At 38.4% G+C, this 26,548-nt stretch overlaps 1 protein-coding gene across 5 annotated transcripts in view; it reads right to left on the bottom strand.

Annotated features, from left to right (window-relative positions):
* Positions 1-4,358: 4,358 nt before the first annotated feature.
* ampd2b (adenosine monophosphate deaminase 2b) overlaps positions 4,359-26,548 on the bottom strand; it is a 33,407-nt gene continuing 11,217 nt past the window's right edge. For all 5 annotated transcript variants that reach the window (XM_035954281.2, XM_035954290.2, XM_035954302.2 and 2 more), the window contains 17 exons: positions 19,589-19,713; positions 19,365-19,495; positions 17,512-17,580; positions 17,322-17,424; positions 16,979-17,168; positions 15,800-15,941; positions 15,606-15,695; positions 15,326-15,455; positions 15,022-15,216; positions 14,795-14,926; positions 14,523-14,686; positions 13,161-13,287; positions 12,910-13,073; positions 11,401-11,521; positions 11,069-11,242; positions 9,851-9,961; positions 4,359-9,759 (listed from right to left, as the gene is read on the bottom strand). In XM_035954281.2, the coding sequence (XP_035810174.1) occupies positions 9,544-9,759; positions 9,851-9,961; positions 11,069-11,242; positions 11,401-11,521; positions 12,910-13,073; positions 13,161-13,287; positions 14,523-14,686; positions 14,795-14,926; positions 15,022-15,216; positions 15,326-15,455; positions 15,606-15,695; positions 15,800-15,941; positions 16,979-17,168; positions 17,322-17,424; positions 17,512-17,580; positions 19,365-19,495; positions 19,589-19,713 (2,384 nt within the window). In that variant the 3' untranslated portion in view covers positions 4,359-9,543. The remainder of the gene's footprint in view (positions 9,760-9,850; positions 9,962-11,068; positions 11,243-11,400; positions 11,522-12,909; positions 13,074-13,160; positions 13,288-14,522; positions 14,687-14,794; positions 14,927-15,021; positions 15,217-15,325; positions 15,456-15,605; positions 15,696-15,799; positions 15,942-16,978; positions 17,169-17,321; positions 17,425-17,511; positions 17,581-19,364; positions 19,496-19,588; positions 19,714-26,548) is intronic.

Below are 26,548 nucleotides of genomic sequence, written 5' to 3'. Positions count from 1 at the left end.
TCATGATTCTTGGTCATACGTAGTGGCCGTAGTAACCGTTTGAAATTTTCCAGGTGGCGCTATGGAGCCATTTTGCAACACACATGTGCAGTTTCCCTAAAATATCAAATGGGTTGCCGGTCCAGATATGTGTGGTAATTTTGGCGAGCATTTGAGCATTTTTAACCTGTCAAAAAGTACTGTGTTTATTACGGCAATAATGCGTTGCCACGGCAACAGTGTTTTATGAATCATCAAAATCTTCCCACTGTGGCATCGTCTAGGCGTAATCACACCGCTGACCAATTTTCAAGATGATATGACAAAGTTTCCGGCAATGGTAGGTGCAAATGTAATGACAATTACTTCCTGTTGCCAATAGGTGGCGCTATGAGTATTTCTAAATTTATGAATGTGGATGTGTTCAGAACCTGACTGGTGTCCATCATATCAAGTTTGGTCCAGATTGGACCATTTCCAGCTGAGATATTAATAATTCAATTTTCATGGCGAGAAATCGAAATTCGCTGCGCCGCCACAGACACGCCCTTTGGTGACGAGCCACCATTTTTTCTGGGAATCATCATCAATGTATTCTGGCTTATGTCACCAAATTTGAGGTGAATCTGATCAACCTGCTAAGAATAATACCTCAAAATGTAAATAATAAAAATGGCCTCTGCTGGAGCCATTTAATTGAATGATTATTTCTTTATTTTGCACATTAAATGACAATTTAAATCATTGCATGTCAAAATAGCTTAAAAAAATGCATTGGCTTGTCATACTTACCACACATCAAATTCTGCTGATGTTAGAAACCTCAAAAGTTAATAAAATGTCAAATAAAGGCTGCATTTATAGTCAGAAATAGGGATACATCCACTTGCAGGAATTTTTGTTTGAAATCTTTGCACTCTTTTTCCATTTTCAAAGGCCAAAAATGAAAAACTTGGCCTGTGATGGAGCCATTCGATCATTTTTGATCCGCTGGAAACAATCTTATCTTTTTTCCCTCCTGATTCCGTGGCTGTGGGAGTTACATTTCTGGAGATGTTTAGACTTTATTTAACGGTGAAGTAAATAAATAAATAAGGCCTGAAAACATATGAATGTCTCTAGATTCAGCTAAAAAAACGTTTAACAGAACGTAGTTTTGGGTCCCAGATAAGAAAATAAGTAAACAGTGAAACAGCACCACTATCTGAAATGACACAAACTGTGTGAAATGAGAGAAAAATGCAATAACACGAGGTCTTATGATTGCTGTACGATGCCTTTGCATAAAGCTACGAAGAAACCTGCAAAGTCTTTCTAGGTAAATTTTTTTGCTTACAAATATTTGTTCCTGCACAAAACACAGAGATGAAATTCTAGTATTTTTTTGTTTCGCATTTCAAAAGCAGTTATGCTAAAGTAAAAACAATGCAAGTAAATAAGATTAAAAACATCTAGTGTAAAATATCTCAAGATAAAATAAACATTTACAGCAAATGCCAACAGTTAAGAATAAATTATATGATAAAAGTGAGTCTTGGGAGGAGTCCAAAAGAGGATACTGAGTTTTACTGTATCAGATCTATAAGGATCAGATAATTTTATGTGACAAGTTGGGACTTTGGAGTCAATAATGGGACACTTATCGAAATCACATGCAGTGATGAAACTCATAAACACCAGCAGTCTATGAAGGAATACTAAACCTCAGTGATAACCAGAGAATAGCAGCTATAGTCATTACTCATAGTGCAGATAAAACCTGGCAAAGCACAAATACTTTGGTCACCTGAGCATTAAAAGTCAACTGAAAGTCAAAAGTAACACCGAGGCTGTTTAACTCTTTATGAATATAACTTGATAAGAGACTGAGATTGTTAATGCTGCGAGAGCTGGCAGCTGCATGAGAAGTTTGACCTCGGAAATTGCAAAAATAAATCCAGCTCAGAGTGCAATTACTAGATTTTCATAGAGCTTCATAGATGAAATGCCCTCTCTTCATCTGCAAGCAGCAGCTGGTTTAACCCTCCTGCTGTCCTCATTTACGGGCACCAAAAAATAATGTTTCCTTGTGTGAAAAAAATCCAAAAATTCAGCAAAAAATTCCCCAAATTTCCGAAAATTTGCAAAACGAAGGTTTTGCAAGAAAATTCCAATAATTCCTTCCAATAATTCCAATAATTCCTTTTTAAATAAAATTTAAAAGTTTAATCTAAAAAAAATCCCCCAAATTTGGCAAGAAAACTCTTGTAAATATAAAAAAAATTGAGTAAAAATCTTCCAAAAAAAATCTTTAAAATATCTAAAGTGATCACATCTATATCAGTAAAACTTGTAATATTCTCTTAAGAACATTCACAAAAAAATCAACCAAAATCCAGCAAACGTTTTTAACATTTCTTTTTTTCCACCAAAAAATGTTCAAAGATTTCCCAAAAATGTTGAAAATGTGGACATCAGAAGTTTCACTGTTAAAATATATTTTTTTTCCACAGTTTCAAACTTTAAAACGGGTCAATTTTGACCCACAGGGCGACACGAGGATTAAAAATGTGTTCCAGCCCATGGGGACTCTTTTGGCTGGAACACCTGAGGTGACAAAAGAGAAATGAGTAATCTCAAGCTCTAAAATTTACTCATGCTTAAATTAATGCCACATATCCACTTCTATAGTCATTCAGTTATTAATCCATCACTTAATCACTGTTATCTTCTCTGTCTTGTAGGCCTGACCAGGGTTTTCACCCAGTGCTGTGAGAAGAAGCCATCAAACAGCACATGGAAGCACATGTTAGCCCCAAAGCTACACTCATTAAACCTATCCATTAGTTGTTGTCTTGTGTCTTATTATATCTTTGTCTCAGAATGTGAACTCTCATATAGGTCATGAAGCTGATCTTCTTTACACTGTGTTTTCAATAAATAGTACAGTGAGTGCAGCCTAGCCAGACTTAGAATTAATCTTTTTATGATGATTTACAGCTATAATCATATGTAAAACTGTGTTTTGAGTTACACGGGGGTTGAACATTTTTAGCAGGCAGATGGACTGAGATGGGCATATCCTGTAGGTTGTTAATTCATCCATTTATTATCTATACACCACTTAATCCTCATTAGGGTCGCGGGGGGCTGGAGTCTATCCCAGCTGACTGAGGGTGAAGGTTTACCTGGACAGGTCACCAGTTTATCACAGGGCTACACACAGAGACAAACAATCACACTCACACTGACAAATACGGACAGTTTTAGAGTTACCAATTAACCTCAGCATGTTTTTGGACTAGGGGAGGGAGCTGGAGAACCTGGAGAAAACCCACACATGCACAGGGAGAACATGCAAACTCCATGGGAAACGGGGGTCTTCTAGCTGTTGACCCTGTAGGTTGTTAATCCTCCTTTTAATTTTTAACAACATTTTAGGTAATCATTATTTGAATGACCCATCTTTAGTCCTGGGGTAAAAGAAAAAAAATCATCTGTAAAGTTTCATAGCAGGACACCCCAAATAAATAACTAAAAAAGTGATAGACAAAGCTAATTGTTGGATCCACACATTTAAGCTATATACAATGTGACTTGAGTTCCTTTCTGAAAAGTAGATGTTTTCATGGAGGTTGTTTTTGTCCAACAGGTTCTGCAGTTGTAGATCAGCATCATCTCAAAGCCTAACTTCATGTGAAGGTGCTTTTGTGGTTTCACCTGCCTTTATTTGTTTACCGCTGGTTTCATTTTATTGTTGATTTTTACTCATATTGTGCTAATAAATGTAAAGTTATTTATGTGTATCTATGTGTAGGAGGGGAGTGTTATAAAAGCATTTAGAATTGCCTTTAGAATTTAACTACTGAGCATTTATGAGATTTGACAACTAAACAAATAAATGAATAAAAAGATGAAACATTGAGGGCTGTAGCCTCAGACGCCAATTTCTAATTATACTACTGCTTATTAATCCTATATTGAATAACGTGCTGAGCCCAAACTGAGGTCAATTTTCACACTCAGTGTTGCTAATAATGACACTAAAAACAGCAAGAAAACAGAAAAAAGCTATTTACAGTCATACAGTTACAGAAACACATGCAAATCTTCACATTTAAGAGGCTCTGAGTGTACAGTACATTTATTTTCACATAATATTATTATTAGACTTTCTTTCATTTTGAAAACCTGAAGGTTTGTCGCCTGTCAGAATTTTTTGTGTTGATCTCACTGCTCTCACTCTGACCCACATTAGGAGGCAGTCAGCTGAGTGTGAACACGCCACATCTTTGTTTTTCACATCTTTTGATCACTCACACATATTTCCACTGAGTCCCTTGTGATAATCTGCTGCTGACCGCCAGACAATCCCCATTTTTACCAATAAATTACACGCGTTTTAATTTTTCTCACTCTCTTTTTTCTTTCTTTTTAATTGAAAAGAGGAAAGCACACCAATGTTAATAATATCTATTTTTTACAGATGCAAATGGCATTAAATAATATCACAAACAGCACATAAAAATGCTCTGGGAGGACACACAAACAGCAACAAGCAGCCTGACCGACAACACCAAGACCCGAACAGAAGCTGGGAATTGGAAAAGTGGTTTGTCAAGTTAGTCGACTTTCAGTTCTCTAAACCTGGAGGTTGTTTATTCATGGATTTGGCACTGGTTGAACTTGTGCAAAGAGTGAAAAAGCGGATCATCATGCATCACATTCAGGAATGTATCTGACAATAAATATTGACGTGGCCTCATGCAACCCAACGGAACCACTGTAGAGACGGAAAAAAGAAGCAAGAATATCACACTTATACTGAAGATGGAGATTTATCTGTGCTGTGGATGCTCAGAGTAGAAAATGTTTTAATTCATTTGTAGTGTTTCTATTTTTAATTTCAGTGTTTTTATGTGTTTCTGCATCACAAATTGAACCAATTCTGCTGCAGAAGTTTAGGATTTGATGAGAAGTCAGAGCCGCAGTCAGGATTTTAGAAACACTGAGGTCATTATTCTGCTTCATCCACACCAACCAAGTTCTGTTAGTTGTACTTAAACTGAGTTGTGCTTGCTAGGAAGTTCATCAGCATTGGGTTGCACCAGCGATTCATCAGTTCTTTAGTGTGTGTTTGAGATTGTTCAGAATTTTTAGGCCTAGTGCACAGTTGGGTATTTGGTGATTAATTCCAGCAGGTTACCAACGGTGGTGCATCAAGTTTCTAAGTAAAGTTACTCGTCTTGTTAGCAACACCAGCATAATTTTTCCATGTCAACCACTGCACATTCAAAAAGATATTTAAAATGACTGGGTTCCTGTCCACACAGGTGCTGTTTTTAAAGAAATTTCAAAAGAAAAACTTAGGAAAAAAGTGCTTATCAGCTCCAGCAGGTTGCGAACAATAGCACATTGAGGTATGAAGTAAAGTTACTCCTCAGTATCTGTCTTTTAGCAGCGTCAGCACTGGCACAACTTTTGCCTCGTCAACCACTACACAAAACTGGCTCATGTACAGGAAGGAGATAACAGAGCAACCTCTGATGTGACATGACAAAAAAAAAATTCCTCTGTCTACACGTCAACTAAAATGGCTTTTTTTTTGCATTACATATTCAAAAACACTGGGTTCCTATCCACACAGGTACTGATTTAAAAGTAATCTTCATCAGTATTTAAATTCATAAACACAACTGAAGTGCTGCCAAGAGCAAACAGAAAAAGCAATATGATCTTAACTGTAAAGCCATGTTGGCCAATCAGAAGCTGAACTGCACACAATAGCGCATTGAAGTACGAAGTAAAGTTACTCCTCAGTATCTGTCTTTTGCAGCGTCAGCTCCAGCACAACTTTTGCCTCGTCAACCACTACACAAAACTGGCTTAAATACAGGAAGGAGATAACAGAGCAACCTCTGATGTGACATGACAAAAAACAAATCCTCTGTCTACGCATCAACATTTTTTCAACACTCAGTGAGCTAATGTTGCATTTTTTGCATGCTGTTTTAAAAGTCATCTTCATCCAGATGAAAATTCAAAAACACAACTGAAGCGTTGCAAAGACAAAACAGGTGGTGATGTAACCATAAGCGTGAAGCCATGTTAGCCAATCAGAAGCTGGCAAAGGAAAGGCTATCAGTTCTAGCAGGTAACCAACGGTGGGGCAAGTTTTTTTGTAAATATGTAAAAAGCCCTTTTAGCGGCGTCAGCTCCAGAACAATTTTTGCCACGTCAACCATTCCACAAAACTGGCTTAAATACAGGAGGGAGATAACAGAGCAACCTCTGATGTGACATGATGAAAAAAAGTTTCCTCTGTCTGCACATCAACAACAATGGCATCTTTTTGCATTGCATATTTTTTTTAAAAAAAGTGTTCCCTTCCATGCAGGTGCTGGTTTGAAGAAATCTTCATCCATATTTAAATTCGGGAACACAACAGAAACGCTGCCAAGAACAAACAAAAAGTGGTGATATGATCATAAAGCGTAAGATCATAAAGCATGTTAGCCAATCAGAAGCTGGACTGCGAACAATCGCTCATTGACAGACGAAGTAAAGTTACTCCTCGGTATCTGTCTTTTGCAGCGTCAGCACTGGCATAATTTTTGCCACGTCAACCATTCCACAAAGCTGGCTCGTGTACAGGAAGGAGATAACAGAGCAACCTGTGATGTGACACGACAAAAAAACACATCGGTATTTCAAACAGCAGCGACCTAAAGCTGCATTAGCATGTTAACGAGAAGGCAAAATGTATAAAAAATATTTTATAGAACACATAGTGTGGGCCATGCTTGCTGCTAGTGGACAATCAAACAAATCCAGCTGCCACTTTCTGTAGAGTAAGGCCTGTGAGGATTGTAAATCTAAGTAAGGGTGCCAAATGAAGCCCAATCCTGATCTCATGGACTCATGAAACTTTGATGCATATTTCCTTCTGGGTCATTATAAAATTGTGCCCTGTCATGAGGGCTCTGATACGGACTTTTCAACACCAGTTCTATGAGTCTGCAGATTTATCTCCAGGACTTCGCCCAGAGTTTATTGTTAAATTGCTGTTGTATAGATGCAGTTGTCCTTGACCCCTCATAATGTGCTCAAATCAAGCATGAATGGTTGAGGGAAGAAATCTAAAAGTGCTCGCCGTCGTGGTTGTTTACTGGACATCTGTAGAGTTGTTTGTATTTTCCGCCAAATTTCTGCATAGGATTTCAAGATGTTTGTGACTTTCCTGATCTTTCATCCATCCATCCATCCATTATCTATAAACCACTTCATCCTCATTAAGGTCGCTGGAGTCTATCCCAGCTGACTTTTTGGTTTGGTCCAACCAGTAGCCAATGGTGGGTGATTTTAGCCAACACATGCAGTCTGTCCTTTCCTTGTAAGGTTGTCACGCATCATTCGATATGTGCTTCAGTGTAGAAAACCTACTGGCAAGGTGTAAAGTCAATTAAGATACATACATCAATCACAATAGGGAGGGACTCTTGCAGGATCTGGAACCATCTGATTGGAGGATCATGTGCCAACAGGCTAAAGGACAAGCCTGTGCACTGACAATTAGAGGGCTGAGATGAGAGCGGTTCCTCTCCAACAGTTTTTGACCAATGAGGTTGTAACACATTTTCATAAACACACTCTGTACACGGTGCATTTCATCCATTACTGGGAAGACGCCTTCAGATTAACATTTTGTTAACTGAACAGTAATGGTCCTTGATATCAAGCTACTTGTTGCAGAACAAACGACCTTAATTGAGAGAACTTGTTTGTCTTCTATCTCAAAAAATGAACACGCTCAACACTTTCCTAAAAAAACACCCAAAATTACACCATTTATCAGGGCCGGAAACTGTAAAAACTGATAAAAATGGTCACATTTTCAACTTTCTGAGTCTTTCAACAACTCTTGTGCAACAAGCATCCAGTGATCCATTATCGATACACCGCTTAATCCTCATTAGAGGGGGCTGCAGTCTATCCCAGGTGATTTAGGCCGAAGGCAAGGGACACCTGGACAGGTCACTGGTCTATCACAGGGCTACACATGGAGACAAACAATCACACTCACATTCACACCTACGGACAATTTAGAATCACCAGTTAACCTCAGCATGTTTTTGGACTGTGGGAGGAAGCTGGAGAACCCGGAGAAAACCCACACATGCACAGGGAGAACATGCAAACTCCATGCAGAAAGATCCCAGACCCGAACTATGGATCTTCTAGCTGCAAGGCGACAGTGCTAACCACGGAGCCACTGTGCTTAAATGCATAAACCTGGGAATGCCACCTTAGAATGAACAACTGAGCCGGAACTCAGAGTTTGCTTTTGTAATCCTTCTTTTATACCTGTTGCACTCACAGTGAAACACTACAGCAGAGATGTTTGAGGGTTTAGTGCCGGCTTCAGGGTGGGGACTGGGATCAGGCAGAAAGAGATGTATAGACCATGAGGAAGAGGAGTGTGACAGCAGGCTTTTGTAACATTAACCGCTCCAGCCTCTGGGGTGCAGTTAACTCTCCAATGATCCACCAGTGCAGCTGCCAAGAGAAGACAAAAAGGCGGAACAGAAAGCCTGACAGATGAGCCCTTCCATTATTAACTGCTGGATTTGCTGAGTCATGTCGGATAATTAAACTTAAAACGTCTCTTAGCTGACTGATGAAAACTATGGACATGTAAATCTAATACTTCTGTAGCTTCATCCAACCAAAATCAATCACCATCGACAGGTTAAGACTGATTTTTAGTAGTCTTTATGCATGAACAACTTTGTTAGTGTGGGTTTAAATTTCCACTTAATAAGCACTTGTGTTACAGTTAATATAAGTTTGAATTTAAGAATAGCTGGTACAACCGACTGTAGAAAACACCAACTAACTAAACTCTAAATGTCATTTAATAAATAAAATATGTCTCAGAATATTGTCTTAGTTTTTTTTTCTTGAAATTAATACCAGAATATAGTTTTTTCAGGAAACATGCTTAAAAAAAAAAGGACCAAGATGAACCTAAAATCATCCACCCTGTGTAAGTTTTTAACTGTATATCTAACTTTCTAAAATCCCCAAATTACAAAAGAAGAAGCCAAAAATATGACCTCAGTATTCTCAATGCTAAGTCCAGCCCTGTTTGTAATAAATTCTCTTCTCTTTGCAAAGTTGTTCCAGATTCTCTTCTGGGTTTTGGATTCTCTGAATATGTTTTATTAATGAGTTACATTTTGAATGTGCTCATTATTCAAGGCTCGGTACAGGAATTACAGACATTGTACAGAAAAAAGGTCACAAACCATGAAAATATAATTCTTTTTCCAACACAAATGACCAAGAGACATTATTCATTTACCATGACAGATTAAACAGAGGATGACACAAAGAGACTAAAGGAAGCAAACACCTTGGATACACAGATCACAGGTCCTCTCTCATTTTACCACAGCAGCAGCTCTCAGAATCCTCCTGTAACTTTTCACAGACGTGATAGGTTTATATCCAAATCTGTACAATGTCCTGATGTGGAAACGGAGGGAATGTGGTGAGAACTTTGTTTGTGTTGTGTTTGCATGTTCACTTCTCTGCCTGCACAGCTCCCATACACAGACTCCCCTCCTCCTCGATGGTCTCCAGCTCATCTGTGCGAATGGCCTGTGTGATTAGATTCAGCTCCTCACACATGGTCTCGTAGCGATACGCCACCCGGATGTCGGGGACGTTGGTGCGCCTGATGTCGTTGCTCTCCTGTCCCTCCTTGATGTAGTTCGGGCCGAGCCAGTAGCTCTTCGCCTGAACGAGACGAGAGGTCGGAGTGAGAAGTCAGAAAAAGAGACTCAGGAAGGAAACTGGAAAATCCAATGTTCTGTGATGTAACTGATACCTTGTGAGAGAATCCGCTCATCAGCACGCTGTTTCTGGCAAGTTCACACATGTCGCAGGAGCTCAGTTTCCACACCTGAGCAGCAATGCTGTACTCTTCCATCAAGGGCTCCTGCACAGAAGAAACACAGAACATTTTGTAAACGGCCTGTTGAAGGATTTCAACATTATGTAGCCACAAGTCTGATCTAAGTCTTTTAAAATTTTGTGTCTGCAGATACAGAGTCCCAATTCGATCTATTTCCCTACATAGTACACATTTCCAAGTATTGTAGATTAATTGTAGTACCGTGTTGCACCACTAGGTGGAACCTCATAGTTCTTAATATTTTAACAACCACAGGAAGCAGGAGGTTCTTTGATGTAGAGAGCAGTGTAAGAGTTTAGCTAATAAAGAGGCACCATGACAAAATCTTCTGTGATGCTTAGTAACCAACAGCCAATGCACTTTGTAAATATTTTTAGATTACAGTGACAGAAGCAACAACCATGTTTGTGGCCTGTGTGATGTGTCTGTCACTTATAATAGCAAAAACAAAACATTGGAAAGAATGTGTAGTGAACAGAAAACATGATATTAACTAATAGGTTCAAAATGCTGACTTTATTCAGAATATTTTGTGTAACGTAAACAAAAGATCAGGGATCAGACTTCGGTTCTTGCTGATACTGATCAATTAAAAAGTGCATTGACCTTGATCAACCTCTAAAATGTCTCTGTTCGATTCAATTCAGTTAAATTCAAACACTTTATTTATGCCCGAGGGGCAATTAAAAAGGCATAAAGAGCAGGATCAACAAAGAACAGGACAGAAACAAACAGAACATCAGACAATAAAACTGACACAAAGTTCTAAATTTAAAAACAAAGTTCTATAATTTAAAAACAAAGTTCTATAATTTAAAAACACGTGCAAAATCCATGCATTACATGAATTAAATTTTTGTGCTGTGAATTATGTGATATTTCCATGTAAAATGATCTAAAATGACCTTTTGAGGAGCAACATTTAAATACGCATTCTAGGAGAGCATGTAAGACTTTCATTAATTCGCTGAAAAGTTGCACAATATGTGACCTTTAAATGTCAAGCAGTTCAGCTGTAATTTCACTGTAAACAACATAAACTTAAGACACATGTTAATGATATTTACAGTGAATTTACCACTTCAAAAGTGGGTGTTAGGGATTGGTTAGGGAGTGGTTGTGTTTGCTGACCTTGGTGAAGTGAAACTGCAGAGGATCGTCTGTAGACAGAGAGACCATGAGGCCTCTGGACAGATACTCTGGCAGAGGGTTACGATGGTAGCTGAGGAACAGGCTGTTATTGCTGAGAGGAGACATGGCGATGCCTATCTGGGCCAAGTAATAGAGATACTGCAGCACAGGAGCCTGGAGGGACAAGAAACGCATCAGAATTACAATACAAAGCTCAGATTTTACATGAGTGTTAAACAGTGAAACTACAGCACAAGGTCTTTCTTAAATTCATCATAAGATAAAGTCTCCTGTGTGTGAAAGAAGCAGCTGTTGTGATTTTGAGGTCACACCTTCCGGAGCAGCAGTCCGTGTGAGATATTCTCTGACAGCATGAAACCAGACACCAGATGATGGATCGGTCCAGCCTCCCCACAATGAGGACGTAGGACGAGTGTGTGAAACCCCCGCTGCCTGGAACGAAAACACACACAAACAGCAGGAGGGTGAGTGAACAACCGTTGCTGTTACACAGGGACTCAATTATAAAGCCCAGGATAAGAGGACAAATCCCAAAGTTTATTTTCCTGACAATATGAAGCATATTTTACTGAATGAAAATAGACAAACTACCTTTGTTATGAAAGTTTTTGCATAACTGTATTTTGCAGAATCTTTTTAGCACAAGCGGTGTAATTTTTAAATGCAGCACGTAGACTAATGCAATTTTTGATGAAATAGACGCTTAAATGTGGTAAATTTTTCCCACAGAGCTGCATGTAACAGACGATTAGTTCAAGTACAGTCGGAAAGTTGAAAATCCAACAATTCTTCAGAAAGAATGTTAATAAGATAATAAAGCGACATTATAACATTATAATGTGCCTTGTAGTGTAGCCTTTAATGTGCGCAGTAAAGCAACAATAAAGTGCATCTTAAAAGCAATGACAATATACTGATTACAACGTTAAATTAATTCTGCTTTATAAAAGCACATTTCTTCTTATTTCTTATTTTATTTATTTGTGTTCATATTTCTACCATTATTATCCTTTTCTTTTATGGATTCATTTTTGGATTAATATTGCTTTATACAGCCAAATTATTTATTTCATTTCATTTCTAAGCACATTTCTTCTTATTTTTTTTTTGTTATTTTATTCATTTGTCTTATATTTCTGCTTTTATTTGCTTAATATTTTATAGATTTATTTTTGTAATTTGGAACTCTCACAACTCCATAGTCAACTATGGAATGCTTACACAATAGTAATGCATGAAGAAGCAGAAAGACAGCGTGTTATAGAAGTCAGTTTAACTCGCATGTCATCCTACCGGTCAACACTGACCCGTTTTAAAGTTTGAAAAGGTGGGGAAAAAAAAAAAATTCACATTGAAATTTCTGATGTCCACATCTTCAACATTTATGGAAAATCTTTGAACATTTTTTGGTGGAAAAAAAAGAAATGTTAAAAATGTTTCTTAAGAACATTCACAAAAAAATCAACCAAAATCCAGCGAAGTTCGCTGGATTTTGGTTGATTGTTATGTGAATGTTCTCAAAGAAAATGTTAGAAGTTTTAATCATATATATGTAATCACTTTAGATATTTTTAGGATTTTTTTGGAAGATTTTTACTCATTTTTTGAAAATATTTCCAAGACTTTTCTTGCCAAATTTGGGGGATTTTTTTAAAAATAATACTTTTAAGGGAAACTTTGAAGGAATTATTGGAATTTTCTTCCTGAAGCTTTTGCAAATTTTCAGAAATTTGGGGAATGTTTTTGCTGAATTTTTGAATATTTTTTGGTGCCCGTAAATGAGGACAGCAGGAGGGTTAATTGAGGCACTGCTGACGTACCTGCGCAGGTGATTCAGCACTGTCATGTTTGCATACATATAGTAGAGGTAGTAGGAATAGGGCGGGTTGTCCTCCTCCGTCCAGTTGACTGGCAGTGGACTGTCCAGGTTGAAGATATGTTGCTCTGGTTTGGACTCATCATCCACACTGTCGAAGCCCACAACCTGAGTGAGAGACCGAGAGCAGAACCATAAAACCCTCTGAGCACCAACTGCAGAACATCTGTTTGATCGGATACTAAGAAGTCGTACGTGCTGGAGGAAGAGGTGCAGCTCTGGGTGGCTGCTGGGGTCGACTGTAACTTCAAACAGAGGCATGAAGATGTTCTCCAGCATTTCCTGGAAGTTGCACAGTTGTTTCTTTGTGTGGTAGACGTCGCTTTGAAGACAGAATAGAAGCACATGAAAAGGTCAGCTGTGAGTTACTGAGAAAATGTTCTAGTTGTTACTTTACTTTTGTGCAAATGTGACCAAAGAGCATCAAAGACTCAGTCACTGTAATCATATTTCATAATGCATAGAAGTTTTACTGTTTTCTTTTACAACCAGAAGGACTGTATTCATAATTTCATCAAAACATAAAAGCAACGCACATTTTTTAGAGCAAATATTAATGGTGAATTATTGCAACACATAAAGCAATTTCAAAAAATGAGGCAAAGCAGGAATGAAGTGTGTTTAACGAACATACACAAATATATTTTATCTAGATTTATCATTTTTATTTATGTTTTAGCTTATCTGAGTGTAAGAACAAAACTGATTCCAATATAAATGAATAATTATAATTATTCCAATGAATAATTTCCCCATGATTACAAACATTATTATTATTTTGTACCATTACAACTCTCTATAAAATAGGACTATCGGGTACATTATCCATCATGCTGTACCTGTACATACCTGTATGTAAATTCATCCTGCCTCATATGTATGTAATATATGTATGTGGCAGGTGTGCATAAAAATGCAGTAATTTTCCATAATTAATATGCATTTCTATACTTACAACATGTGTAATACCTATCTATCTATCTATCTATCTATCTATCTATCTATCTATCTATCTATCTATCTATCTATCTATCTATCTATCTATCTATCTATCTATCTATCTATCTATCTATCTATCTATCTATCTATCTATCTATCTATCTTCTCTGTTATATCTTTATTTTTAGTCTTGTACTTCTGTATTTCTTGCTTTATATGTGCTTAATTTCTAACTAGCTGTTGTAACATGTAAACTTTAATAAAGTTTGTCTTATCTTATCTTGTTTACAAGCTTGTTTAAGTGTATTACTTCCTTGCCTGAAGAGTACACACCAGTTCACTGCTATATATGCCAGCAGATTATGGACTTTGCTTTGCAGAAATACTGCATTAAAATGCACAGAAGCAACAAATTACACCTACATGTGTCATTCATAATATTGCATTGTATTTTATAACCTGTTTTGTGTTAGAAAAAGTAATAAATGTGAGCTATAGGCGTGAAAATCTGTAAATCTAGAGCAGCAAAAAGTAAACTGCAACAGAGAAGAAAAATGCAGTGGAAGAAACTGAATAGATTCAGTGCTGTACTCCAGTACAGTATTTGAGTAAACTCACAAGAGCCGTGGCACTTGAACGAGCCAGCGCACATTATCAGAGTAGACCTTATGTTTTACAGCCCACGAGGCCAGTTTGTCCCACTCGTCTCTGGATCGACCGTAAATGGACAGCCTGAGCTCCACGTTCTGGTATTTGCTCTCCTCCAGGTCGGCCATCACCTCCTGAGGGGCAGCGACACAAACAAACGGTCAGAAGAGGGCGCTGGCGCCTCAAACAGGCACTGCTGCAAACACAAGCTGTCATGTGAAGTCTGTTCAGTCTGTTTGCACCTTGATGATGTGACCAAAGTATTTCCCCTCGATGTAATTGTCCGTTTTGATGAAGATCTCCCGCAGGATGGACTCGCCAATGGGATTGTATTTGGCGTTGAACTTGTCGAACCGATGGAAAGTGTTGCGATCCTGGAAATAAAAGTTTAAACATTGTGTCTTCATCTCATTTTCACATTGTTCTATAGATAGATAGACGACAGACAGACAGATCCTTCGGTACTCACTGCATGCATGTCCAGAGTGTCAACACTGAGGTCAAAGGCTGTCAGGTTCATGCTCTCAAACACCTCCATGAGCGTCTGCCCCTTCCCTCGTTCCACGTGAACGATCTCTTTAGGATACTTCTTCATGGCTCTTTTGATGAAACGTAGAAGGTGCTTCTGGTTCATGCAGGATGAAGCGTGAATGTGTGTGTCGACCTGTGAAACGAACCGGACAAACAGGAAGGAGTTATATCTGAGTGGAGTCTGTTTTTGGATCACAACACGCATTAGTGATAAAGTGAGAAAGAAAAGCCGCCAAGTTCACCTTACGGATATTATAAAAGTCTCGATGTGGGACCTTCTTCTGCGCTGCGAGCTCCTTCATCTCGTTCAGCAGGATGTGCATCTGGAACTTGGAGCTGAGGTACTGCAGACGACGATAGCAGAAGGACTTTCTGTGGCGAAGGCAAACAATATTTATAATATTTATCTATCTATTTATTTATTTATCAGTTTATTTATTTTTGCATATTTATTTATTTGCATATTCAGTGTATAAAAAGAGTTTGCAAAAGAAATCTACGCCAAATGGTGGTTGAGCTTACACAGGTCCGTTGATGATGAGGGCCATCATGACGTTCATGTCAGCGATGTACTCCTGCAGGTCTGGATACGGCAGGTCCAGCTCTGTGCTCCTGTTAGCGGCATAGAAAAGTTCACTTTGCTGCCAATGAAACGTGTGAATTGAGTCTAAAAACATGCAAGATGAGGCCTGCGTGCACCGTCACAAACATCTCACTTTTCCATGGTGTTCCTGGTGGTGTAAACATGCATGACCCCGTCCACCATCATACAGCCGTAGCCCATGTCGGGGGGCGTGCTGGCAGGGTCCTGGTTCTCGTAGGGGTGCGTTTCAGAAACAGGTGGGTGCACTGTGGCATCTGAGAGGAGACAGAATGTGGAACTGTGTCACTGCTCTGAGCGAGGTGGGCGCGAACATGCAGCTAAGGTGAGCCTACACGTTGTGAAAGCCTGTTCATGGGAGTGAGCAGATGGACGGAGAAATCTGTGTTTTAATGTGAAAGTGCCGCACATGATGCTGGAAATCAGATTAGCAGAACTGCAGTAAGTAAGCAGCGCAGGAACAGAGATACAAATAACCTTTAATATTTGCAATATTATTATTTTGATTTATTTTTCTCCACGCTAAAGGCTTTTTTCTTATCTGAGCTGAACATGTTTTTTTCCAATTTTCCAGATTATAAAAATGACATTTTTTGGTGATTTTTTGATAAAATAAATAAATTTAAAATGCACAACTTTGGCTCATTTCCAGCTGCTTCCCTGTCTGTAGCTATATATGATTGGTGACGTGACAAGAAACAGTCTATCAAACTAAAGGATTGATGTCGAAGTGAAACAGTTAATTTATAAACACATTTACAAAAGCATTTCAACACATTTTTGTGTCGGAGTTTGAATTCTAAATTTGGCATCAAGATTTTCATGTTTTCCACAAATGTACACGCCCAGACAAAAGTTTGGACATGGATGGAATAAAACCATCTCAATCAACCTCTACTGTGTTACATTTTTAAGCCAACTTTGTCCTGACGTTCTCCTTTTTCAATCACTAATTTTTGAAAGTTGTAAAAAACAGCTCAGCATAAGGTTCCACAGATCAAGATGATGTCTTGAAGTTGTATTCCAGTCAACAGTCCAAAACCCAGATTTATTTAAATTTTAAGGATAGAAAATAAAGAAAATCACCAAATTTCTAAACCTGGAGCCAGAAAATGTGTTGCTTCATAAAAAAGACTTCATCAATCATTGTAACTGTCAGTAACTAACTGATTTATCAGCTAAGCATTACACCACAAGTCAATACTTCCCATTGGTTCTACATAAATGCTCCACTGTTTCAGTGTGCAGTCTGTGAGGACGGTGGAAGGGATGCTGTTGATGAGTTCATGTCTACCTGCAGTGACTGTGGTCTCTGGAATCTCGTCCTCATAGATATCTAAATCCAGAGGTCTCTCGCTCAGCTCCTGCAGGTATCGAGCTGTGGTCCGGCAGAAGCTCTGCATCGACAGACCCATGTACTTTTCTCTAATGAACAGAGCTTTCACCACACATTTGGCAGCATCCAACAGATCTGTGAATGGAACCTGGACAGAAGAACAATAGAATAAAGACAAATGACTATGGAAGAACAAAAAATGTAGGAGGAAGTGTTATTTGATGGTGAGAAACATCACAAAACAAAGCCTGTGCCTCCACTGAGAAGGTTTTTTTTTGTTTGTATCATCACTTCAACTTACCCCACATTTCTCCTCTCCTGAAATAGTGACTCGCTGGTACTCTTTCTCTGTAACCAATTCTCTCTCCTGCAGGTCTGGAGTTTCACTTTGCTCCTTCATGTATCTAATGATCAAGAAACATGTTATAGATCTACTTTTCAGGCAGTTTAAGATGCACACTGAGTTGCTAATGAGATTGCTGTTGACTCACTCAAGATCTGTGGCACTGTCAGTCTTCATGAACTCCTGTTTGGCTCGAAGGAGGATGTCAGGTTCAAACCTGAGGATAGGGAAGAGTGGGTTCACTTTGGGATCATCAGTGCTAAATCTGACTGCAAACATGTTTCAGTGACTCCACCTCTGAATTTTCTATGATAGAATCAAGGAAACATATGCATCTTCACAAAAAAAAAACATTGATTCTGGTTCTTTCATAGATTTATCTTTTCTGGATACAACTGGAGTCTTCTGGAAATATGACATAATCTGATGGGTCAAAAATATACATACAGCAATGCTAATATTTGGTTTAATGTCTTCTGACAATTTCCACCTCAACTAGGTGCTCCTGGTAGCCTTCCACAAGCTTCTGGCAATGTTCTGGTTGTATATCTGGCCACACTTTTTAAGGTGTTCAATGGGTTGACACCTTTTAATTTATCTGAACTTTTAACTGTTCATTCTCCAGTTTCATTGTTGGAGTCAGCCAATCAGATGGTCCTTAGAGTTCCCAGATCCAGACTCAGAAACAGAGCCGATGGTGTCTTTTCTGTGGAACCCCATACCTGTTCAAATTAGAACCACCTGGTATCTTGATACCTTGAAGTGCCTATTGAAGACACATATGTACTCTTTCAATTGTAGCTGAGCGCTGATACCTGACACATGGCATTGTTTATCTTGCTCAGTATATTTCCTCACATATTATGTCTTGTTTTCTATTTTGAACTCTTAAGCACTTTGGTCAATCTTGGCTTTTTCGTTAAAGTGCTATATAAATGAAACTGACTTGACTTGACTCCTCTTGATAGTATTGGTGCAGATAAATTAGCAGCTTAAATCACCAGACCAGACTTAGTGATTTTTTACCACTCTTGATGTGTGTTTGGGGTCATTGTCTTGTTGGAACACCCAACTGTGCCAAAACCCAACCTTCTGGCTGAAGCTTTTAGTCTTTCTTGAAGAATGCAGATGTAAGTATGAAGTGCATGTATAACTGCCACAGTCAGGAAGAAAACAGAAACTATCACCTGCTACTGACAGACAGTTGGTCAAGATGGTCAAGAGTCAACCAAGAGTCACTAAAAAGCAGGCCTGCAATGAATTAGAAGCTGCTGGAACACAGGTGTCAGTGCTGAGCTGAGAGGCTGCCAAGCAAGGAGGAAGTTCTTCCTCTAGATTAGGCACCTTCAGGCTGAAGTTTGCTGCTGATGACATGGACAAAGAAAAGACCTTTCTGTGGATAGAAGAAACAAAAATCGAGCTGTATGGCCACAAAGACCAAAAATGTGTTTGGAAGAGAGAAGGTGAGGCCTTTAACCCCAAGACCCAAAACCTACCATCAAGCATGGTGGTGGCAGTATTATGCTCTGAAGCTGTTTTGGTTCCAGTGAAACTGGTGCTTTCCACAAAATAAATGAAATAATGAAGATAAAAGATTACGTCTGTTTGGTACTGAGTCTAATGAATGTATCAAATAAGCCTTATTCAAATGTCTTAGAGGAGTCAACAGCTGTAGTCAACTGCAAACACTTATGAGAAGCTAACAGGTCAAGCTACTAAGATTTTATTTTTTTTTAAGTAAGATATCTTTCTACATCACCAAAACTTCAATTCAAGCTGCTGTATGTATAATTTTGACCCACAAGATTTTGTCATATTTTCAGAAGACCTATTATGAATCTATGAAAGAACCTAAATAAGTGTTTTTTGTGACAAAGGCACATGTGTTTTAATTATTCTATCATAGAAAATTTACAGTTATAGGAATCAGTGGAAACTTGGTCTTTACAAGTGCATGCAGACTTTTGTTCACAGCTGTGCTTCCCTCCTTCTATCACTTACTTGACATCTTGGCTGATCTGTCGCTCCAGACGCTGACGTCTCTCCTCCAGCTGTTCGATGGGGCTGTCTTCAGGAAACTCATAGGGGGCGCTACGCATCTCACTTTCTGCCAGGCTTCGGGAGAACAGCTCCTTCACATAGACATAAACACAGCATTAAAGCCATGAGTTCAATAAATCCTGACTTACTGGGTTAATAATTCTGCACAATGGCTGAGGACTGACCTCGGCAATCTCCTTGTATTTCCCATCCATGGAAGTGCGCAGGTCAATGGACTGTTTCAAGGCCACAGGGATCCCAGGCAAGGAATGCTGGGAAGTGAGGAGGTGGCGAGCACCACGGAGATCAACTGCAGATAGAGAGGGGGAGAAAACTGCATGCTAAATACTGAGGAATTCTCTGATAATCTATTCTCATGGGCCTTATTTTGAGACTTAAATAACAGCACATGATGCAACATTTAATCAAAAAAAAATAACACATTCCCTCTCCCATAAATTAAAGGCCATAACTTACACAGCATTTCAGACTAAAATACATTAATTGAGGAAAACACCAACTTCCTCTTAAAAATTTGAGAGGTCGAGTTGCACTTGAAAATTATGTTATCCTGTAAAATGACTAAAAATTACACCATTTATCAGAGCCAGAAACTGTAAAAACAGACAGAATTATCAGATTTTCAATTGTCCTTGACCAAATTGCGTGCCATTCACATTTATGTTGGGAAAATTAACCACATCTAAGTTTATAAAGGTGATATTTCTTTCAAAATCCCTTTACTCCACGTTATTTTTAAAAATTCACCAAAAATAAACCATTCATACTAACCAGATACTGTAAAAAACAAAAAACAAAACAATGAGCCAACAGTAACTCAACTGTGACCAGTTTTCATGTTGCAAAATTTCAGCAACTTTTAAATTGGACTGGGCTGAACTGCAGGCAGTGTATAACCTATCTGATGCACTTCTAGTCATTTTTAACTTAATCAGCAGCTCATTTAATTAATATATTATTTTTAGCAAACAAATACAAATGTGAGGCCTCATGTGCCAAAGTATGTAAGCTGATTTTATCTTCAGGTCAGTCTGTCGCTGGTTTAAACTGTTAGCTGGGTGTAAGGCTGTTAGCTCACCAGCCTCCTATTCAAGGCAGAGTTATCAGATTATGATCGTTCCTGAGGCCTTGTGGGACCTTTAAAGAAGCTTTTCACCATGAAGTAAAGTACTGAGCTGAAAGCAGGGCTCTGAGTCACCAGTGAGAGGAGCTACACTGCTAAAAGCATCTGTTTCAGTCTCTGATTTTAGTGATTACAGTCAATATATAGTTGCGGGACTTTTTGTAACATAGTTGACAGGTATCATAGTCGACATTTTTGCTGTTTTCAGGCCTAAAATCAACATGGCCGCCTATAACCAAACACCACATGGCACTTTTACAGAAAGAGTCTTCTAAAATATTATATATACAATTGAGTAAAATTGAAATTGAAAGTTATTTATAAAGATATTGTAGTAAACCTGTTGACATGCCATAAATCCACACTGGACTCACACACTACTTTATATTAAATAAGTCAGAAAGCCTTGGAGTCTTGCCAGTCTTTTCTTCAGGAGGAAATGACATCACGTGGAGTAGGTCATGTGATTTCTTGGACACAGATACAATTTGTTATTTTCCATATAAAATTTGATATATTACCAAAAAAAGAAACATCTGTCATGATTATCTCAACTTAATAAAAAGAACACAATTAAAATAATTTTGAATCAGCTCATTTTACTATTGTTTAGCTAAGCAGAAGGTGGTTGTTATTAAATTGAAACGGTTATTTAGTTGACATTTTTGTGATATCCAGTCATTTTTAATTAATAAGTGAGTTTCCATAATAAATAATAATGGAATTTGTAAAGACATGATCATAATGAACATAAAAAACATTAGTTTTTTTATTTTTAATAAAAATGTATGCAAGATATATCCCATGGACTTCAAAAGTCCTTCAATTATATATTGGCCCATTCAACGTTGTCATTTTCCTCTGAAGGTTAGTAGGTGAAGGTTCCTTTGTACCAAACATCTCTACAGTGGCTGATGTTTGTGCCATAGACTTCCATTGACAGCAGTTAAAAAGTAACTCCTCATATCGGCAATTAATTAATTAATCTTAAATCACTTTTACCTGCAACAGCTGCGTCCTATTAACTGTCACTGAGCTTATCAGTCTTAATAAAACTATAAAGCGTCTCCTCAGTTTAACCAATGTGAACTCAGTGAACTAGACGACCATGACTCATCTGAACTCGCTCATTCAGCTGAAAGAACATTTCTATATCTTCATTCCCGCAACATGTTGCACAGAACAAGCCTGTTGTTGCTCATCCAGTGGGTCTTTTCCACAGCAGTGGAGGTCTGAGCTCAGTGGTTGTTTGTGCCTGGACACACAATGGACCATTCAGGTGGAGTGGCCATCAGCACATACACCGGCTAATACAGTCCATTGTTGGCACCGCAAGACTCAAGTTTTATACAAACCCAGTTGTCATGGAAAGACGAGGAGGGAAAATGAAGGAGGGGATGGTCCTTGAAGAGAAAAAAAGAAAAAGACTCGGGACAAGGACGGCTGTGAGGACAAAGGTTGTCGAGGAAAACAAAGAGGTTAAGTATTCACTGGTGGGAATCAGAAACAATGACATGGTGTTCACTGCCGTGTTTCCCCCTCTGGGTGTAAAATTAGATAGATATTAATCTCTCCATAGAAACTATGCACCTGCCACTGAAATATTCATCATCCTGCTAAATATTTCATCCCTTGCACGCTAGAGTGTCAGTGGGCCTGTTGTCCACCAGTATTTATAGACTCTGGAAGGTCGGAGAGGGTGATGATGATACCTAGAGTCTGTACTGAAGTCTGATTTATTTAACGTCTCAGCGTGTCTGCTCTGTGGGGACAGCGAAGGAGACCAGAGAGGCAGATTAACTGGGCCGATTAGGACTCGACAAAAAGCTTCATTAACCCTCGTGTTGTCTTGTGGGAAAATGAAAATGTGGGAAAAAATACACATTTTCACTGTGAAACTTCTAATGTCCGCATTTTCAACATTTATGGGAAATCGTTCAACATTTTTTGGTGAAAAAAAAGAAATGTTAAAAACGTTTAAGAACATTCCCAAAAAAAAATCAAGCAAAATCCAGCGAAATTCGCTGGCTTTTGCTTGATTTTTTTGTGAATGTTCTCCAAGAAAATATTAGAAGTTTTACTGATATATGTGTAATCACTTCAGATATTTTAGGATTTTTTGGGAAGATTTTTACTCATTTTTTGAAAATATTTACAAGAATTTTCTTGCCAAATTTGGGGGATGTTTTTAAAATAAAACTTTTAAGGGAAACTTTTAAGGAATTATTGGAATTTTCTTCCTGAAGGTTTTGCAATTTTTCAGAAATTTGGGGATTTTTTTTTGGCAGAATTTTTGGATTTTTTTCAGACAAGGAAACAATATTTTTTGGTGCCTGTAAATGAGGACAACAGGAGGGTTAAAATGCATGAAAACACTCGGTGAAGCAGACAGAACAGTTACTATAAAGAGAAATGACGGTTAAATTATTCCCACAATTAGGAGTACCTGTAGTCACTCTGTAGAATATTGTACTTTGATCAATTTTGGGTTTCCTCAGTTTATGAAAAACTAATTAATAAAGAAATTTAACTTTTCTTTTTTAAAATTTATAGCATTAATACAGAGTTATACCACAAAAAAACATTTCTGAGTCCCCTTTACTTTTGCCAACTGCAGAAAAATAGTGTAGAATGGCAGAAAGTAACCCTGGATCACTACACTAATAAACACCACAAACGAACTGCAGTCTTCCACAAGAAATAACCCGTAACGTTAGTAATCTCCTCCCAGCAATTTGATATCAAAGTAATTCTCATATCTGATCTAAATGATGAAGTGACTCCTTAACTGTAATAAACCTTAGTTCAGTTGCTCCAGTATTTATCATTGTTTTCAGCAATAACAACTTCATGCTGCTTATTGATATTTCAAGAAATATTTAAGAAATAAAGCACACTAATTAAAAATACTTCACTTCGGGGATTAATAAAGTTATTGCATTGTAATTAAAAATATTTCTTCTAAAATTTCTGCAATTTTACATTATACAAGCATTTCTCATTTAACAAACACATTTATGTAAAATTACAAAACCAATCCTTCTTTATCTGTTAATTGTCTTTAATTGTATCTAATTTTAGAAATTAATTTACAATATTAAACTTGAATTTAGCATTTCCTCTGCAAAAAAAGGTGAAACATAAAATGTAAAATTATGATACGATTTTCTGAATGTATTTTATTGGTCTGTTTATTTGAATCATTTTTTAAAAATTTTGTACATATTCAGTCACAGGTTTTTATTAGACTTGTAAATTTACAGTTTATTGTTTACAGTTTTATTAACATTTTCCCACATTTTCCCACAGTGTAGTTTCTTCTTCAGTGAGTTGATTTTTGTACTGATAGCATAAATTGACTAAAAGAAATTAAACATAAACTCTTTTTTAATTCTGGTTCCAGGATCTCAATTCTCTTTTATAATGTTGTAGATTTTATATTGTGGTGACAGATTAAGTAGCGTAAAAACCTTTCAGACCACGAGGAAACTATAATGAAGATTTGTTGCTATGTTCAGATTTTGCACAGACAAATCATAAGTTGAATTGTTGAGAATATAACATAAAAACTAATCACTAATGGACGTAATTGTTAGTTGCAGCTTTTGTCAAAATGCAGAAAAACTAAGGAGTCATCTGCAGATTTTATGGAAAATCCTTGGTTAGACACATCTGGTAAATCACTGATAGAAATAGGAAATAAGACATTGAATTTATTACTAATCTAAATAATTTCCCTCTATCTAAAGCAAGTCTATAAAAAAGAAAACACATGCTCTGACGTTAAACCACAGTCTGAGTCACAAAGTCCACAAACTGGAGCCACAGATTGATGCTCCTCTGCTAATAAGAAGCGACGTGTCTGTGCGGTGCAGCGGCTGCTGACGATTTCTATCTCTGCTGTCGGTTCGGAGCGTTTCAAAACGTCCTGACTCGAGTGGAGGCCGGCGTGGAAGGCAGGAGGTGACCAGGGGCAAAGACATCCGCGCTGCAAAGCCGAGCCTAGCCAAGCCTACTAGACCCGGAGCTAATCCCCTAATGGCTGCTATATTTGGATCGGTAGCATCTATGGTTACATAACAACTCATCCCCCCACAGTTGGCCAGCAAACCACTCAGAAATTAAACCCAGCTACGTTACAGTTGGGCATAATCTGGCCTGCATTAAGGTTTTATTGATCTAACGGCACGAGGGCTTGATACTACACGAGTGAGGCACATTTTAAAGTGCTTCAAGCCACAACCACATGTCTGATTCACAAACATGTTGAATAAATGACATCTTAAAGCACAGTCCTCCACAGCTGATCCCTCCATATTGCTGCTGAGGCTTGTGAAGGAGCTTTTTCTCCTTTTTGTGTCATTGTTTGTTTTAGGGCTAAAAGACACGACTGCCTTTGATGGAGTCAAGTTGATCTTGTCCCCAATAGCAAACAAGGCCAAGTCACAGGTATTATAGGTTTGAAGAGGTTTAAAGACACCTTGCAAGAAAAAAAAATGCAGAATTGAATTGCATGACATAGTGCTGACATCTGCTGCTTTTCTCTGTTCTCCTTCAGCAAATTAACATGCCTTTGTCTCCTCAAACTTCCACCTGCATGAGTGAACCTGCTCGCAAGATTTCCATCCCAACGACTCACAACAAGGTCACACAGTGTCTGCTTACAGAGAGACTTCCACGGCATGCATATTTTAGCAGCAACACAGAGCGTGGAGAGTCCCAACTCGGGTCTAAGTCACACCAGATGGTGCGGCGTAAACGCTCCTCGGGGATGCAATGACAAGTGGAAAGTCATCCGAAGCCGACAAAGTCAGAGCCGGGTGAGAGGTCAGAGGTTAAAGAGACATCCTGCGGAAATATATACACAGAGCTGCTTGTGTTTTTTTTCTCACCTTTCTCGGGGAACTTCCCAGAGAGAGCCAAGACTCTGCAACCAAAAATCATAAAAATTCAAAAAACTGTCCACCTGCATCCCATGTTAGCTCACAAAAGATCCCAGTGACTCACAGCCTCTGTGGCAAATGTCTCACAGCGAAAGCGGCATGTTGTCACAGCGAACACGTGCCAGTGTTACCAGAGAACAACAAACACAAACAAGGCAGCAGCAGAGATTCAGTAGAAAAGGTTTTAGTAGGATTAGGAACTCTTAGTATCACTGGATGGATGGAAATGCAATAAATGATGTTTAAATATTAGTATTTGTAAGAACACTGTCAAAAACTGGCCAACTATTAATGCAGTTCTAGAGCTAAATAAAAAAAAAATAGTGAGACAGAAGACTGCAAACCAAACTGAAAGAATGTTATTTTGACACATTTTGATCATTAAATGACAAAAAAACCCACAACCTGTAAGCATTTTGGCTCCACAGCTAACAGGTAGAAACACTAATATACATCCATCCATCCATCCATCCATTATCTATACACCACTTATTCCTCACTAGGGTCATGGGGGGGCTGGAGCCTATCCCAGCTGACTCAGGTGAAGGCAGGGGACACCCTAGACAGGTCACCAGTCTGTCACAGGGCTACATACAGAGACAAACAATCACTCTCACATTCACACCTACGGGCAATTTAGAATAATCAATTAACCTCAGCATATTTTTGGACTGTGGGAGGAAGCCGGAGAACCCGGAGAGAACCCACGCATGCACAGGGAGAACATGCAAACTCCATGCAGAAAGATCCCGGGAAAGCCGGGACGCAAACCAGGGACCTTCTTGCTGCAAGGCGAAAGTGCTAACCACTACACCACTGCTCAGCCCACTAATATACATATAATCTGCAAGTCAACATAACTGAAGTGAAAATGTCCAAAAATGCTGCAGACGCACACTTCAATAAAGCATTTGTTCACTCACTCACTATCATATGACGAGTCTCTTGTCCAACATACAAAGACACTTGCACAGCAAAGTGAATGCAGCAGGATCTAACAAGCTTCCTCTGCTTCCTCCTCCAGCATCACTGCATCAAACAGCTGACATCTTTCAGGA

The sequence above is a fragment of the Amphiprion ocellaris genome, chromosome 8 (assembly GCF_022539595.1).
Source record: "Amphiprion ocellaris isolate individual 3 ecotype Okinawa chromosome 8, ASM2253959v1, whole genome shotgun sequence".
NCBI lineage: Eukaryota > Metazoa > Chordata > Actinopteri > Pomacentridae > Amphiprion > Amphiprion ocellaris.
This window is presented reverse-complemented; position numbering and strand designations above follow the sequence as displayed.